This window comes from Dermacentor silvarum, chromosome 4, assembly GCF_013339745.2.
Source record: "Dermacentor silvarum isolate Dsil-2018 chromosome 4, BIME_Dsil_1.4, whole genome shotgun sequence".
Lineage (NCBI taxonomy): Eukaryota > Metazoa > Arthropoda > Arachnida > Ixodida > Ixodidae > Dermacentor > Dermacentor silvarum.
In genome coordinates, this window is record NC_051157.2 from 11,221,863 (window position 1) to 11,239,522 (window position 17,660).

General features: G+C 42.0%; 1 protein-coding gene across 1 annotated transcript in view; it reads right to left on the reverse strand.

The window, feature by feature from the left end:
* The window catches only part of LOC119449437 (phospholipid-transporting ATPase VB), a 149,768-nt gene that overhangs the window by 19,608 nt on the left and 112,500 nt on the right, over positions 1-17,660 (reverse strand). Inside the window, exons 4-12 of the mRNA XM_037712609.2 lie at positions 13,422-13,507; positions 12,768-12,874; positions 12,248-12,379; positions 11,593-11,723; positions 8,929-9,193; positions 6,732-6,787; positions 5,213-5,401; positions 3,970-4,351; positions 3,248-3,412 (exon numbers count right to left, since the gene is read on the reverse strand). Of these exons, the coding sequence (XP_037568537.1) occupies positions 3,248-3,412; positions 3,970-4,351; positions 5,213-5,401; positions 6,732-6,787; positions 8,929-9,193; positions 11,593-11,723; positions 12,248-12,379; positions 12,768-12,874; positions 13,422-13,507 (1,513 nt within the window). The remainder of the gene's footprint in view (positions 1-3,247; positions 3,413-3,969; positions 4,352-5,212; positions 5,402-6,731; positions 6,788-8,928; positions 9,194-11,592; positions 11,724-12,247; positions 12,380-12,767; positions 12,875-13,421; positions 13,508-17,660) is intronic.

The window sequence follows — 17,660 nt, forward strand, 5'->3', positions numbered from 1 at the left end:
TTTCGACCAGCCACCGCAAGCTAAGTAAGGCAAAGCGGACCAATTGGCGAAGCCAGCACCACCCTCTTCATGCGGTCATCTATTTTCACTGTGCTGGCTCGACCCCATCGAAACCCTCTCCACTAGAGTGTGCTCCTCGCCTCTTGTCAGCCAATTAGATAAGAAAAACCGCTCAGTGTAGGCAATGTTATTGGTTTTGGCAGACAATGTTATTGGCAGTACAGCACCTTCTGCTTGGTGATGGGGTGCTGCAGAATGATGGACATGCGCTTGCGGAAAGAGTCGAACGGCAGCAGATGCAGGACTCGGTACTCAATCACCCGACCGGGGCCTACTGCCAACCCATTCCTTAGAGTCGCCACTCTGCCCGATCGTCAACTGCTGCCCAAGGCCGGTGAGCTTCTGTGCCCGTGGGCAGAACATGAGCGGTCGGGCTACGGGCCCAAGTTCCACACCCAGCTGCATGGCCAGAACGCCACCGCCGTCTGCCCGTGCCTCCCTTCTCTCTCCACGCCAGAGCGCGGCAGCTCTGGTCGCCCGTTCAATGGGCCAACACCCCGACCTTTTGGGTGAGACCAACACCGCTTCTCTCGTCGTCTCGTCTACGTTTCGTCGAGACTGTAATGAGCACTCACACCCGCTGCCTGCCTGAACTTGCTTGCTATCATTAGCATTCTAGCTCCGAGTGTGTTTCTTATTGTGAGTTTTTCATTGAGTGTTTGATTTATGGGTTGCTTTTCGTTTCAGTTTTAATAAATGTTTGCGTACATTCTCCAACAAACAGCTTTGTCCTCAACTGGGTTCTCGTAGGCTCCACCTCAGAGAATCGTCTGAACCTTTAAACAAAAGAACCTGCCATCACAACGTGCGTTAGACCAGCTTGCTTGTGCAGAAAAGTTGATCGAATGCAATATACAAGGATGAGGACACCTCTGCGTGCTTCCTGACCAGACAACTATTGCTTTGCAAGCCTCAATAGTGCAGTAAGAAATGAACCAGGGGAGGTACTCTGTAAGTGTCCACCTAGTGGACGGTTCATTTCAGCCGCTGCTGATTGGCTTGAGCTGCACGAGTGAGGAGGAGACAGGTGCCCCCTGCCAGTCTCCTTCTCGCTCGTACAGCTGCAGCCAATCAGCGACAGCCGAAATGGACAGTGCACTAGGTGGACTCTTACAGAATAACTCCCCGGGTGCCTGCTGCCATTAGCAAAAACAAATGCTCCCTGCCCAATAGGAATTTACCAGTTTTTACAAATGCCAAGGTAGTGCTTTCCGCATAGCGGGCATCACTTTGTCTAGTATTGATGCCAACAAATCTGCATAATGAACGCACTTTTTTTCCCGAAAAGCATGTGCAAAGTTGGGGAGTGCATTCATTATCCGGGGTAAAATTTTGATTGATATTTTTTCTGCAGCCACCACTAAAAAAGTCGCAGTTTTGCCCGAAAGGCGAGCCATTGATTGTGATAGCAAAGGCATTAACAGCTACACGAAGTAAGGATAATAGTTTTATCAGCCGTATAAACTTGCAAACATTCGCTAACTATATGTAAATTAACACGCATGGTGTCAGTGCGCACAGGTAAACATGAACACATCACACTCGATGATCACGGACACTCGCTGTCAAAACATTGGTGTGAGGAAGCGCAGCAGAAGCAGTGATCGAAGTGACTTTCGTGCTGTGTATCGCTTCAACGCAAGCTGAGCGGCAAGAATGGAGCACGCACAAAGGTATAAGCCACCGTCGCACTGCTAGACTCAGCCCCTTATGCAGATTGCTTTCAAGATAAGGTGCGCACAGCCGCACACTGCGCAGTTGCTGTGCCACCCCCCCGGTGCCATGCACGCGACGGAATAAGACGCGTTTCCTCTCCGCTTTCCTCCATCGAACGCGGGAGATAGAGGCGCGATTGTTGGTGCCGATGGCAAAAATACACCTGGAGTGTCCACTACAGAATGTACCCTCTGTAATGCCTCCAGGCCTTGAGGGTACTAATAAATGAAATGAAAAAATTGCTATCGCAATAAACGTAGGAGCCACACGGTACGATTCGGCGTCCGATATGGTGTCCGATACAATCGTACCCACCAGACAATACAATTGTACAGCGTCTCTCTTGCTTTACGGCAGCAAGTTCAGGGTGCGTTCATTATGCAAGGAAAAGAAAAAACACATTTCTTGATTGGAAAAGTGGGGGGTGCATTCATTACGCGAGTGCGTTCATTATGCGAGTAAATACGGTAATTTTCGTTGCGTGGTCTAACTTACAAGAGTTGAATATTAAGAGGCAGGCGCATGTTTTGTATATTTCAGAATATTTTTACCCTCAGTACTTATACTGAAAATAACAAAGTACATATTACTTTCTTTCAGGTTCTTTGCAGTGCTTTTTTGAAGTCTCACATAAGAATTCTGAAAAACTGTGAGCGAAAGAGTTAATTAATCCATCTAAAATAAATAGCACACTAGCTCAGGCCGACCTCCCTGCCTTCCCTTGAATAAAATCTCTCTCTGCATAAAACCATCCATGGATAATAAAAGTCCTATGTTTTTGTGAAAATTAGGGACATACAATGCAGAGATGCAGTGCTCAGTGGAAGAGGCACAGTGAACTGCGAGCTGTGTCTGCTCTTCACAACAATCCGATACCGATGCTCACCATAATTTTCGAAGTGCGTCCAGTAAAAATTGAAAACATACCTGCTCATGTTACATTAACATATGGGGCATCTCCCTGTAAGTCTTGCAGCTGTACCGCTGACTCACTATTCATCCACGCATGTGGGCATGCACGTTTATGACTTTGAAACATTGGCGTTGAAGGAATGTGACAGTTATTCACTATGTATGCACATATTCATAATATACATGCTAATTCCAAGACACATCTGTCTTGACTGTTGTGGCCTACACTTTGAACGTAACTATGGAGTTTTGACAGTTGCGCTTCATGTAGTATTACAGTTTATCTAGTTGGTTGATTTGACTGATTGCTTGTCTATTCAAACTAGCTGTGCATTGTTGCAAAGCAAGAACGCCATGAGTTGTGGGCTGGTCAAGTAGTTAAGCTTTCCTTCTGCTCTGTACTGTTTGTACAATGCAACAAAGATGATTGCATTTGATGAGCTTTCTGCATCTTCTGTGGGCATTGTAATTTGGAAAAGGAATATAAATTTCGTATGACTGGAGCAAGAAGAAATTACGTGTTCCCAAGCTTGCACAATGCAGCTGTCGAGTGACCAACCTTGGTCTTTGGTAGGTGCTAGCAGTGGTAGGATGGCAGAGTCAGCCCCTTTGCAGTACAGCACCTTCTGCTTGGTGATGGGATGCTGCAGAATGATGGACATGCGCTTGCGGAAAGAGTCGAATGGCAGCAGATGCAGGACTCGGTACTCAATCAGCCCCTCGCCTGCACAATGAAAACACCGAACAATTTTATTTTATTTCTTCGTTTTTATAATCGTCAATGTAGTGTGAAAAACTTTTAGGCTCTACACGAGTCCTTCACTTCACTGTAACAATATAGTACCTACTTACCTGCACAGAAAAGAGATCTACAGCCATAAAACAGTAATAGCAGGATTAGAAGAACTTTACAGACTTCAGTGAAATGTGTGTTAAAAAACATGATTATGAATTAAAAGTAAGAAGGCTAAGGGGGAATGAAGAAAAAAAAAACGCATGCAATTGAAAGGAATGAACGTACAGCCTCCATAAGCTGAAAAGAAGCACAGTCAGTTCAGGGAACATCATGGCTGCCCTCTAGTTTTAAACAGAAGCTGATTACATTGTGATTATTTCAGCAGTAGAAGATGCAGCTTGCTCCATGGGTGGCACTGGTAAACACCTTTAGGCCAGGTGCCAGTTCCTGACTTGTATCAGTAGCAGTGTTCTGTGTCCAATCAATGTTCTGTAGCAGTAGCTTCCCCTTACCCACATGCTACCTTGCCCCAATTTGCTACATACCAGGCAGCATGAGAGTGACAGCATCTGGTGTGCGACGAAGCAGTCTGCAGCCGTAACGTGAAGCAGCGTCGACCAATGCAATTTCATCTGGACTCTCAGCTTCATAGATTGGCTGCAGCTGAGGGCTGGGAGTGGGTGACGGCGTCAAGGTTCGCCTTGAGGGGCTGGTGACAAAATTCAGAAAAGGCAGGGCCAGTTTGTGTGGTCGCGTTGGCGTTGAAGCGCGGGAATCTGTGGGACTTGAAGCTACGGCTGGACTGCGAGCCACGGGGGATGACATCGAGGAAGGCAGGTAACATGGCTGCTTCAGAGGTGACCTACAGCCATCAGGAGATGTTGGATAGGTGCTACCATTGTTTAGGTACAAGCCACTGCTGTTCATCTGTAAGGAAAAAAAAGTTTAGGTTTAGTGAGCATTGATGGCACCAAGTGCAAGCGAAACGCACGGACAAGCAATGGCATAGTCCAGCTACTACACTACAAATAAAGATTAGTGTACAGCCCAAAACAGGGTAACAATGCAGCTGTGGGAGCTTTTCGGTTGCGAGTCATATTGCCCTCAACCCATGCTGTGTAAACAAAAACATGTAACTAAATAAGTCTGAAATGTGTTTGCCTGGTAGACATCCCCATTTGCTCTCAAGCACAGCTTCAGAGTGAGCTATGTGTTTGGTAGCAGGATGCAGAAGAAAAAAAAAAGCAAGAAAAGAAGCTGATATTCATGAAGACTGAAGAGACTCCTACAAGCCTCCAAGATCACGATGCCATTCCACAAGAAACCTTAAGTGGCCCTTACAGCATGGGGTGAGCATGTCGTTGGTAGACAAAAGAAAAGTGCTTGTACTATCATGGACAAATGACAGTGAACTCGAAGAGCAAGTAAGAAGTGTATGTACTATGATGAACAAATGATGACTATGCTCATAAGGACACATCAGCACGCATGATCAGTACTTCAACGCACAGTACAATGTTCATTGTAGGGTAAGATGAATCATGTCCTCATGTGAAGCCTATCAATGAAATTCTTGCATTTTCTTTTGTTCGTGTTTGTATTGTGTTTTTTTGCATTTCATTAGCCCACGACAATATACATGCTGCGAGAGAACCACACCATCTTGTGGACACTTATGTTACACAAATCACCACTGTTGTAACAAAGCTGCAGAAAGATTGGGACTACAAAAAGAGACTGCAAAAAGTACTGGATCAGGAGCAGGGAGGGAGTAAAGATAGAACTCACTATGTCCTTGTGGGGGTATTTCGAGACAATGACAGTGTTGCAAGTAGCCATAAGGAGAAAGAACTCCTGCACTCGCTGGCTCTCAGGGCTCAGGAACAGCTGCTGGCCACTCCCATCCATGCGCAGCTGGTACTCCATGTTGGACAGCTCCCTTTGCAGCTGAGGGTTCAGTGTGAATACCATGTCATCCTGTGTGGGGTGAAGAAGAACGTAAACTTTATTATCAAATCAATCAGATTCGAGTCCAGCGTCTTTTTAGTGGGTCTGGGCACCCGAAGCGGCTTCCTCGGCTCGCTGGACGGCCCAGGTGTGGGAGGAGAAGCAATTGCATTTCAACACAACGTGCTTGAAAACCATGGGATTGTGCAGTGGCAGCAGAAAAGAGGGAACTCGGCACCGCTATTGTTCGGCCAGCATGGGAACGATGGCTAGGACATGGATTTGTCTAATCTTCGTGTTTGTGGCTGGAAAGATTCTCTTGATGTTATTTATTACGCTTTATCTTTCTAAATTTCCAAGCACTCATACTTTTCTAAACGGGGAAAGGAAGTTAGTCCGTGTGCACATATGTAATCATTGCAAAGTGTTGCGTTTACAGCACAATATGTTGAAAATGTTCACTGCAAGTTCAATGCTCAATGTTCGTTGGAAGTCCCCAGCGTTGTGTGTGTCTTTCTTTCTTTGTCCCTGTCTCTCGCACTACTATAATTAAATGTTAAATTTGCAAAGTCACAAAGTCATTTTAACCCAGACGGAGAGAACGCAAGATTCACGATTGCTTGAACGCTGCTTTAGATGCATAACTGCTAACTTCCCCCATGCTGCTAAGATGGGTAGAGCTCACTATCTGCCTATTCCTGCAGAGCAGTGCCATGTATTGCAATTTCAGCATTCCAGTCACCAGTGCTAACCTTCTTTTAGTTGGTACTGTACAAATGATACACTACAGTAGCGCACCCAGGATCTCTGCCAGGGGGGGGGGGGGGGTTTGACAGTTTGCCAATACCATCTAAACAGCACTAATTTCAATTTCTTCACGGGAAATTGTCAAAAAATGTGCTTTTTGCGAGTGTGCAGACGATTGCGCGTCTTACATCTTAGTTGTAGTACTCAAATGCGCAAGGAAAGAAAAGGGATTAAACAAAAGGGGGGGGGGGGGTTAGGTCGGCCTCAGGGGGGGGGGGGGGGTTACAACCCCCGAAACTCGCCCCGTCGGTGCGCCACTGATACACTCGAGGCTTAAGATTACTTCTCCTTCTCTTATAATATGCAAAACAATAATGACATAAGAGAGCTTATACAATACTAATATTGAAAGCTGGGCTAGTTGGTTATTGGCATTATGAAACGTGGTTACAGAGCTAAAGAAGATGAAGATGTAGGAACATCATTACTACCACCACCACCACCACATAAACACAAGCTGCACCCAGTACCTGTCCTGTACAGTTCATGTTTATGTCTTTATCTTCCTTAGTGCTGTGACCGTGTTTCGTAAGAAATTACAATAACTACGTACCTTAGATGGCTTGGAGCCACAGCTGTAACTGCGTATTTTGATGTCATTTTCCTCAGCTGCAAAACAAATCAGTTAGAAACAGGAACAGCATGAGTTAGAAAAGTGTGACAGCTTCTGCTGACAAGTATTTACTAAAAGCATAATTTTATGCAACAAGTTACTGTAATTGCCCTGCACGCATTTTTTTCTAATAGAAAACACATGAATAACAAGCTTGGGCAAATAAAGAGGAACATCTTTTTGTGCTTGCATCACAGTAACGTAAAGAGGAAGCTTTACCTTGTGGCTCCTATCTAAATACATGGGAAAGGAGAAATCATCTTTCTCAGCAACCAATGCACCAAGTTTGATGAAGTTTGCTGCATATAAAAGAAAAATTTTAAATCTAGTGACTGTTGGTAGCAAATTTTCTAATTAGGGCGTGAATTTTTAAATAAGAATTGTTGAAAATCGCAAGTTTACAGAAAACGAAACTAGCAACTTTACAACTCTGTAACTTAGAAATAAAAAATATCACAATTCTGTAAATTGCATCTAATGCTGCATCTAAAGTGAACAAAATTGACGTATTGTACATGACTCTCACATAGACCATTAATATGTGAACTGGACTTTTGCTAAACCCTTGTAAACAACATAACAAGTTCATGTAAGCTATAAATTGAAATATCAAATTTGTCCTGCTTTGGATGCTCTAACGGATCCAGTTTACAGAACTGCGATATCTGTTCTTGGTGCATGAGATACAAATTTGTAAACTTTTTGCTTCTATTTCTTTCAATCTTACCAATTTTTGAAATTTCCTTTTAAAACATTCAGGCCTTAAATAAATATTCTGCTTCCAACACTCATTAGAATTTAACTTTTTCTTTAACTGTGCAACAAATTTAATCAATATCGCCCCGTGGCTATCTCAGAAAAGTGTTTATGGGTTTTACATGTATTTAAATAGGCGGCATCGGAGTTAGGCCCGAGCTAAAGCTTCCTCTTGACTGAGTATCATTAAGGACACTATTTTGAGGGACCATTAGGAGGGTGTAAAACAGTGCCTATATCAATCTGTTTATTGCCAGCTTATCTTCCGCAGTACTGTGCAAGCTGTGAATGACACTCTAACGTTGTGTCTGTCATGTAGCAGTAGGCAGCACTATGATTTATACATAGTTGTTGTCACTGCACACTGCTTAGTACAAAGGAGCATTAGTCGTATGCATGCCAAACGTCAAATATGTTTCTTACACACTGTCTCAGATTTTTCTCCAAACCTCCTAGCTGTGTGCTATTAATGTAAGTTTGCAATATCTATAACATATTGCCATTAGGCATAAGTCTTAAGCAGAGATTGTTTCACTATATATTTATGGCTGATGCCATATGCTGGGCACATAACTAAATTATTGCTGCTGAAAATCACAGGTAAGACTAGAGTGATACTCACAAATTTCCACTTGGCTACTAACATTTTCACTCCCAAGCAACTACATTTATCCACCTTGTTGTTGGCACAATATTGAGCAACAAGTGTGCAAGAATGTAAGACCAGGTGATGCATTTGTAATATGCAACTCATCTCAACATCTGGCATACGACAAACGTTATCTGTTTTGAAAATGAGACTAAAGGACTCCTTGAGCCTGTGGTGGCGCCTCCGCACTGAGAAAGACAAAGTCTCTCGAACATCAGAAAATTAAGCAGACGTGTTTCACCCTGACAAGAGATCATTTCCTCTCAGACTCATCTCTACAGTGGTGACCTTCCTCTCCTGCATTTTCTTTCATCACCACTTCCACTGCCTCTCACCTAACAACTTCTCTATCAAGTGCTCCTTGCTGCCACTGAACTTCTCGTAGCACTGTTTACTGACAACTTTGTCAACTCTGATCCCCTTACTCTCAAATGATCCCGCACTTGAAGCTCTTCCTCCACTCAACCTAGTCAGGGCAAAGCACCGCCCCTTGACTAAAGAAGATGCTAGGCTTGTCAAGAATTGCCATGGAGTGTCAATGAAGAGCAGTGAGTACTTCGGTCAAGGGGCAGTGCTGCCATCCGCTTCCTCAAATCAAGGTGGAGGGCTGAGTGGAAAAACTTTCTAGAATATGGGGGCAAGAGCCAATTCTACTTAAAGACATGCGTACAATGTCTCTATAAAATGGTCAATGTCAGCAACTTTAAATCCAGAAGCTGCCTCAGTTCGTACCTTCAGAAACGCTCGGGTGGAGGTGATTGTAATCTCTGCCACCAATGGTGCAGCGCCGGAACACCATGTGGTTCTCGGTGAGAGTTCCCGTCTTGTCTGAAAATATGTACTGCACCTGGCCCAGCTCCTCGGGAATGTTCAAAGCACGGCACTCGAGGCGCCGGTTTGATCGCTCGTCAAAAAGCTCTATGTCCTCGTGGATGTGAAACACCTGGCCGAGCTTGATGATCTCGATAGAGACATACAGCGACAGTGGTATCATCACCTGAAATAGACAACAAGGTCATAATGACGGCAAACACCTGACAAGAGTATGCTGCACAGTAAAGCAGCTGCAGTACCATGACCTTTAGAATACACGCCCTCTAAAAATGATCTGTTAAGATAAACTCCACAATAATCTGAACAGTGTTGCAATCTTTATGTTATTATAAATGCAGTGCACTTCTTTTCAGCTGAATATCCCATAAGACGATCTGATTTTCAAGGTCACTTCACATTCACCTTTGAAAGGCAGTATACCATTTGAGCAACTATTTTTTGAGCAATTACAACATATTATCGAAATTATCATTTGAATATAGTGCCTTCCAACTGATCATTTGTAGTACAGTCAAACCTCAATATAACAAACATGGACATAACAAAGTATCTGATATACCGAAGTAAACATAGGCGTTTTTTTTTATGTCGGCATGTAACCAATACATGCTTATAACGAATATCACATGTAACGAAGTTATCATTGCACCAGATGCAACATTGTTATAATGATGTCTGACTGATTCTAAGGTGTAACAGACTTCACAACAATAATAATGGCACAGCATTGTTTCAACCAATTATTGTTTGGCAATCTTAAATTTGCAAAAAGAAAAAGGAAGACCTTTATACAGAAGGTGGGTTTAAAAAGAGCCTAAACTGATAAAAAAATGTAGACATAAGGGCATTATTTCGCAAGCAATTATTGGAAGCATTGCAATGCATACATTGTTTTACTTTTGCTGGTGAGCATTATCATCAGATGTCACTGTCACCAAGTCATCACTTGGTGCATTTTTGAATGTGCACGAGCTCCAGCAATCACTTGGGAGTGCACAACACTGTTCACATATTGTGAGCAATACGATTCAACAGCTCTCTTTCGCTGAATTGACAACAACGTTGAAAAAATTTCAAATACAGTATGTGTGTCTCATACCAAGCAATAACTTGATAACAATGACAATCTGGTTACCTTGCGACAATATCAAATGCATTTTTGAAAGGCTTGCATGTCACATAGCAACATATGACAGCACAGCTGCCCCTAAAAGCCACATTTCACATCCCGCACCAGAAATGTATTTTCACATTCTGCATAACTTCAGCTTTTACCAGGAGCTGCCTATGAGAACACTGAACACCAATTGTCCACTTGTGACACTATAACCTAAGGCACGAAACAAGTTTAGTTTTCAAGGACCAAAGCATTTTGCATGTATTTTACTGGTCTCTCAACATCAGAAAACAAATACTTGTCGGTTGCTTTCGACAGAGAGACTGTGATATGCTTCAAATACAGCCTAAGGTCATTATAGCAAATTCCTATTCGACACAAATATACCTTCTACATATCTGATATTGATTAAAAGCATATATTTGTTACACACTGATGTCAGTTAGAGACAATTAAGATTTACTTTGTTATATCCAATAATTTGTTATATATCATGGTTCAACTAATTGCAATGTAGATAGTGTGACCAAATAACTATATTGCCTACAAGGTGTAAGCATACAGTTGGCTTCATGAATGCAGTTGCCAATTTGAAAAATTAATAGTGTCTCACTTTTCATTACTATATTATGTGAGAGATCAGTGCACTAGCTTTTGTCACCTGTGTACAATAACACCGTTACCATGACATTAGCTTAATCAGCACTGATAAAGAATAAGTAATGCATTGTTGTGTTACGTGTGCCTCCTACTTTAATGGCTTTCAGAGTATAGCTTCAGAGAAAAGGATAAAACTTTTGGCGCAGTCAATGCATCTGCCCTATATCAAGACATGCACTCAATATTTCCCCATATAAGTACTACATTACATGCCGTAATTGCAAAATGAATGACAAAGCAGGAGGAAATTAAACTTTTTCGCATATTCCATGCTGTGCAAAGATTTGCATTTTGCTATACTTATCACAGTGAACTTCAGTACTATACCTGTCAAAGTTTTCTAAAGCGTTCGAAAAATGCTTTTGAACAAGTTCATCAAAAGGGCTTTTCCATGTGCATAAAGGTACTTATAAATGGTAAATTGCATTGTTAAAAAAATATTTTAAATGTATTTATGATGATGGATGTTTTAAACATGCTTATAAACATCCACCAATGCTAGCAAACACAGCCTTATTAGCTGCCTGCTAGTTCCTATGCACAAGGCTGCAGTGTACTGCTAGTATAGTTTCAGTGCTTCGATGCATCACACCCACATGTAGTGTGAAGAAAAAAGATCCTTGGGGTGCAAGAGAACTAAATTCAGTTAACTGCAATGTCTGGACAAAATGAGAGAACTCAGCTTTTTAACAAAACTGAATATATAGTCTCACATGCCGCAGCAATATATTGCGACATTGATACATTCTGAATCTAAAAGCATGCAGTATGAATACTGCACTTACCTGTAGAATTATTATGTAAGTCCAAAATGCGATGAAGCCTTCAACAGCTGGTATATACCTGTTCTCATGTTCATAAGGTATAAAAATGACTTCCTTGCGGTTCTCAAAAGATCTCAACCATAATGCACAACCTGTTGAAAAAAAAAAGAGAGGGGGGGGGGGGTAAAGTAATTATAGGGCAGAAATATCCACACAACGCAACTAGAAAGAATAAGGTCCAATGTTATGGGCTGATGCAGCAGTTTCAAACAGCAAATTAACTATATGGCAGTATACAAGCTCTAAATTAAACAATTATGGTAAAGTATTGTGCAATACTGTTTGTACCTCTCAGTCGCATAGAAAAACAGCAGCCAGAAAAACTTATTGCAGTTTCTGTAGTGGTGACTATCACTGAAACATTCCAGTTTTAAACATATGGTGACCATTCCACTTGGTTTATATAATCCAAAACATAAGCGATCTTTATCAACCTACACTGGTTCTCATTGGTTCATATTATGTCTTGAGACACAAACCAGTTGGACTCGTTGAACATTTTGAGCAGTATGGTTGTCCTTTGTTTCAGATGCTTTCTTAACCTGATACTTTAAATATCTACACTGTTTTTTGCAGGTGCTGCAACTAAACATGTGAGCAGTGAGTGATCACTTACCAATTGCACCAACAGAACACAAGACGAGAAGTATCACAATGCACCAGACGATGTCTCTGTTCATAAATCGCTCCAGCCTGCTGCGTTTGTACCTTGGGCCATTGTTGTTGAGCATTGCCTTGGTCTCAAATCCTGCAAAGAGTGGTTTTTACTGCCCAATCTTTAATGCATTAGCATTCACAAACTGCAAATTCAAGATCATCAGAAGGATCTGGAAAAATCCACATCTGAAAATGGACTTAAATGGAACATTCAAAACCTGCACCATACTACAGTTAGCATGTCGAACACTTAATAGCAGACGGCAACAAACTGGAACATATGTACAACCTCCTGCAGAGAATGTTTATAGTGCTTATGTTGGTCCTTTTTTTATTGCTTGAGCATTCACAACTCTGAAAAAAAAATAATCATCAAAAGGAGCTGGACAAATCTTCATCTAAGGTGAACTAAACTCTCATACCGTAAGCATGGTGAAAATTTACCTAATAACAAAGAGGGAGAGCTTCAAGATACGTACCAGCATACACAACAATGCCTTCGACGAAGTCTGCATTCTTGAGAACGCAGTCTCGAAGAAGTAAGTTGTCAGAAGTGATTGGCACTTTTTCTCCAGTAGGATGGCAACTGCAAGGAAATCAAATTGACCGCATGCACCTCAACTACGCAAATTTATGGTGCTTTTCTGTGTTTTATTGCCACTGATAAATGCCTAATGCAAACAGATGTATTCCAAGTGCTTTCGTGCGTACACGTTTGTATAATTTTAGCTATCGTTGCACTGTCTTTTATGTAAAACAAGCTACATTTTCCTGACCAAATTTAAGTGCAGTCATTACAAGTCATGCTTAGGCTTTATTCGAGTGATTGATTGATTTAGGCAACACTGGGGCTATGAGAGGTGCTGTAGTGGAGGACTGAAGATCAATTCTGACCACCTTGGGTTCATTAAGGTGCCCTTAAATCTAAGTAATCGAGTGTTCTTGCATTTTGCCTCCATCGAAATGCAGCCACCGCAGCCGGGAATCCAGCCCGTGACCTCAAGCTCAGCAGCAGAATGCCACAGCCACTGTGCCATCATGGCAGTTGAATTTCCTGAACTTTTTATATTGCTAGTGCGCCTTTTCATGACGAAAACTATGCAAAGGGTGAATGTATACACTTATGAACTTACATGAATCCATGAAATCTGTAGATCTTGCAGTTCGGTGGGTCACATTCCACTGTGCTTGTAAATGACAGCGGATGAAAGGCATCCCTCTGCATCAAAGGAAAGAGCCATCACTTATGAGCAAATCACAAAAAGGATGAATAGGGGCCAGCAGTTACAAACAAATTTGTTTTGCAGCAGATTATCTGCCTGCTGGCTTGATTTTAGCACAGTTTAGCTTTCTCACTATGCAGAATGCTGCTGGGTAATTCAGGCATCAGAGGAGCCCAGCTTGTAGCTCGAGATACATGTTGAAAGAGATATGCTTGCACTTCGATACAGATATATTAGGTTTATTTCTGTCCTGGCCCAATGCAATGGAGGTGCTGGACATGTAGCGACTGCATCTCCTGGAATATCTGTTGCATCAAAGTCAGGCTGTCCGCTGCTGTAATATAATTGTGCTGATGTCACGAGGCGTGGCGTGGCGTCCTCCGACATTTAAGTATCCCTGAGTTACAGTAGACGCTTCCAAAGGAAGCCGACTTGCAAGGAAGCTTTACATCTTGAACACAAAATGAACCATTCTTGCGAGGGAAGCCACTCCTAAGGCTTGCAGGAACCAGACACTGTGCAACACCAGCGATTACCTAGTTCACTTCCAGCCCATTCATAGGGTAAGTTCAAGGGAACTCAATTACTAACTAAACATATCTGAGCGATGGTAGTCACTTGATTTTTTAGGCAATGAATAAAGATATTTGGTTGCTTGTGCCGAGGCCTATTTTATGCAAGACGCTTAACTGCATGAACAGTGCTACAACACCCTCTGTTGAAGTACACGCCACATATAGCAAACTTCGAGGAAGAAAAACCATAAACAAAAATGCTTACGGGGATCTTGCATCGAATGAAAGAACGTCAACACAGATGAAATTCAGAGGCAAATGTACAGGCATTGGTCATGAAAGAAGGTGATGAATTGCGCTGCTGTCACCGCCTGCTCTTTCTGCACCGAAGTTGTATCAGCGGTGCATGGTTATTTTTTGCACCATGTGACCAAGCTCGGCGAATGGAATCGCGAGTGGTGCATGGAAAACAAATGAGCTCTGCTGCTTAACTTAGCATGCTCATTTGATGCAGCGCGATAGCCATGCTGTTACGGCCAATATCTGTACAATGGAGGTTTCATTTAAGTCGGCAACTACACAATATGTTTCCACTGGCATTACACCACAGACAACCCACAGCACAACATAGATGTGCAGATGCTGAGCGATGCCACGTACACCGAGAACAAGTAAAAAAATGTGTCCCATGTGGTTATTGCTTAAGGGCAACTCGGACAATTTTTTAATTGACTTAATATTTTGATTTTCCTGGCGACTCCTGCTGCGCATCGGGTAAGTCAACTCGCATAATGAAAGAGCCCCACAACAACCTCTTTTTCAAATGTAAGAACAAACCAGAGCGAGTGCGATGTTTCCACTGCATATATTCTCGCAGACATTTTTGAAGAGGACCTAATAAAAATGGAAATATATAAAGAGCGCAATGTTTACTTCCCCCATTCCCCCTCAACACAACGTTTCTCCTCAGCTGGGGGCAAACCCCTTGTGGTAACTCTTCAAGGTTGGCGCCTGACAAAGGTGTACAACAGTGACAAAGCAGCGGTGCATTAAGAAGAAGTTATAGCTCAGGACCAACTCCAATGCTGCCTATTGAAATACATGTAAAACAAAAAATGATTTTATGAGAAAACTGTTGGACCGATTTGAATAAAATTTGTTACGTTTGAGTGAGAAAAGAAAAACTTTGGTGACTGTATAGAAGCAAAATTTTGATTTTGGGCCTGAAATTTTTGTACAAAAATTCCGAAAAATTCCTGAATTAAAAAAAAAACTGAAGCACAAAATTTACAAATCCTCAACATTGTATTAAAAACAGATGATGCAGTTCTGTAAACTGCATTTGTTAGAGCATCTAAAGTCTTTTATATAGAAGAATTTATAACTTAGATGAAATTGTTACAATATTTACGAGAGTTTTGCAGAAGTCCTACTAACAATTTAGTGATATATTTCAGAGCGATGTATAATATATCAATAAGATATATTATTACGAGCAGTTTAAAGTATTGTGATATTGTTTTTCAATGCTGAGTTACAGAGCTGTAAACTTGATAGTTGATTGTATAACTTCTGCCAAGAATTTTACTAAAAATTCTGACAGCCTAAATAAAATTCTCCCTACAGTCACTAGATTCTAGCTTTTTCTTTTAAATGCAAGAAACTTCATCACATTCTGTGCAGTGGTTGCCAAGGAAAATGATTTAGCCGTTCTCATGTACTATAATAATAATAATAATAATAATAATAATAATAATAATAATAATAATAATAATAATAATAATAATAATAATAATAATAATAACCTTTATTTTGGCAGTAAACATTAAAAAAACACAAAAATACCACAGATAGGAATATGTAGATAGGAACCCCCAAGCTAAAGCTTCCTCTTGCAGGCCCCATCGGAAATTTCGGTTATACACTGGAAGTTGTAAAGCGCCGTCCACTGAGCGTTATACCTCAATGACTTTTCAAATTGGTTCATTATTAGAGGAAATAGGAGAAATCGAAATGTTGTGTCAATGCGGCGAGCATCAATGCCAACGTGATACTCTCTTCTGCCTCGAATGGCGCCCGCAAGCGCCCTTTCTTCTTTGCCTTCTCCCATACCGGAACCGAGGGGCCGCTTCACATTTACGTCACGAGCCCCACCTCCTTTCTTTCTTTCTTTTTCGGCACGGCGCACTTTCAATGGTGGTTTTGCATTGGACGATTTACTGAGGACACATGGCATTAAAAAAAAGAAAAATATCATGCTTTCGCCATAAGGGCGAAGCAGTGAATGTGATAGCAATATGTTAGAATATTCACGAATAAGACTTGTAGCAGTAGTGGCAGTATGAAGTGAAGTAAACGTAAGCTAAGTAAAAATGAACTGTTGTGCTAGGAGTCCTCAGTTTGAATCCTGCCATCAGACAATTTCATTTATGTTTATTAATTAAAACCAACGTCTTTCTTAGCGACTTTACCACAAATTTTTCATATCGGGTATGTTTCAAACCTCTTTCCTGGGCTGATCCCGGAGGTAGTGCACCCAACTGCGCCAATATTATTACATAAGTTTCAGGTTTGAAGTCTGCTATTTTTTTGCACTTTCAATATTTTATTCTGACAAGATTTAAAACAAAAGGCATGTTCTGTCTGTGTTTTGTTTCATGACATATGTTTGTGGGCTGCCATTCTCAATATTCTTAGGAATAATTTTTTCAGGAATGTAGGACCCGGTATGAGCAACTTTAGTGATAGAATAGTGTGGTAATATAACCCGCATATACCACATGTCATATAGCATGGCATGGCACATACATCAGTGCTTAAAGTCAGGGGGGGGGGGGGGGGGTTCGGGGGCGGCCCCCTTTCCATTCAACTTCACCGACATACCATAGTCGGTGAAGTTGAATGCAGTGTGGCTGACGGAGAGGCGTTTATGCACGAAGCCTTGATTCTCCGGCAGGAAGCGCGGCTCCATCGAGAGAAAGGGCGCATGGCCGTTCTTTTGAAATTTACTGCTTTCGCGCTGCGCAGCAGTTTCATACTTTGCAGACACAATCGCAAGCGAGTTATCTACGCACACCGCTTTTCTGTTTTCAATGCCTGGCGAGGGGCGCTTCAACAACAACCGCCGCTCACCCGTTTGCCAGGAGATTGGAGGGGTGTGCAAGCGTGCGCGAGCATTGACCTACGGTCATATGAACAATCGCCCAATGGCTGGTGTCTACGGCTGTTGAGCGGTTTATGAGCTCAAATACAACGGCAAATATAAAAGCGGTCTCGAGAGCCACAGGAGAGAGAGAGCGGGATAATTGTATGTAAGGTTGGCTCCCATCTGCATAATAGCATTGCCTGCATATCGCGAACGATTTCTTACCTTAATCAATCTCCCTTTAAGACGAAGAAACAATTTTAACGAAGCGACTCGAAACTGGACATAAAGCCCAGGAAGCTGCTTCTCGTACGTCCGAGACTCCGAGATGACATATATGTGTCGACCGCCACCATGCATTGACACCTTGAGTATACCTAGCTGTTAGATACTACGAATTCTACATGCATGCTCTTGTGTTGCAATGTTCTTGGTGGAAAAGAAGAAGCAAAATGAGTGCACTATTGATTACTTTGCCGACGAAATTTA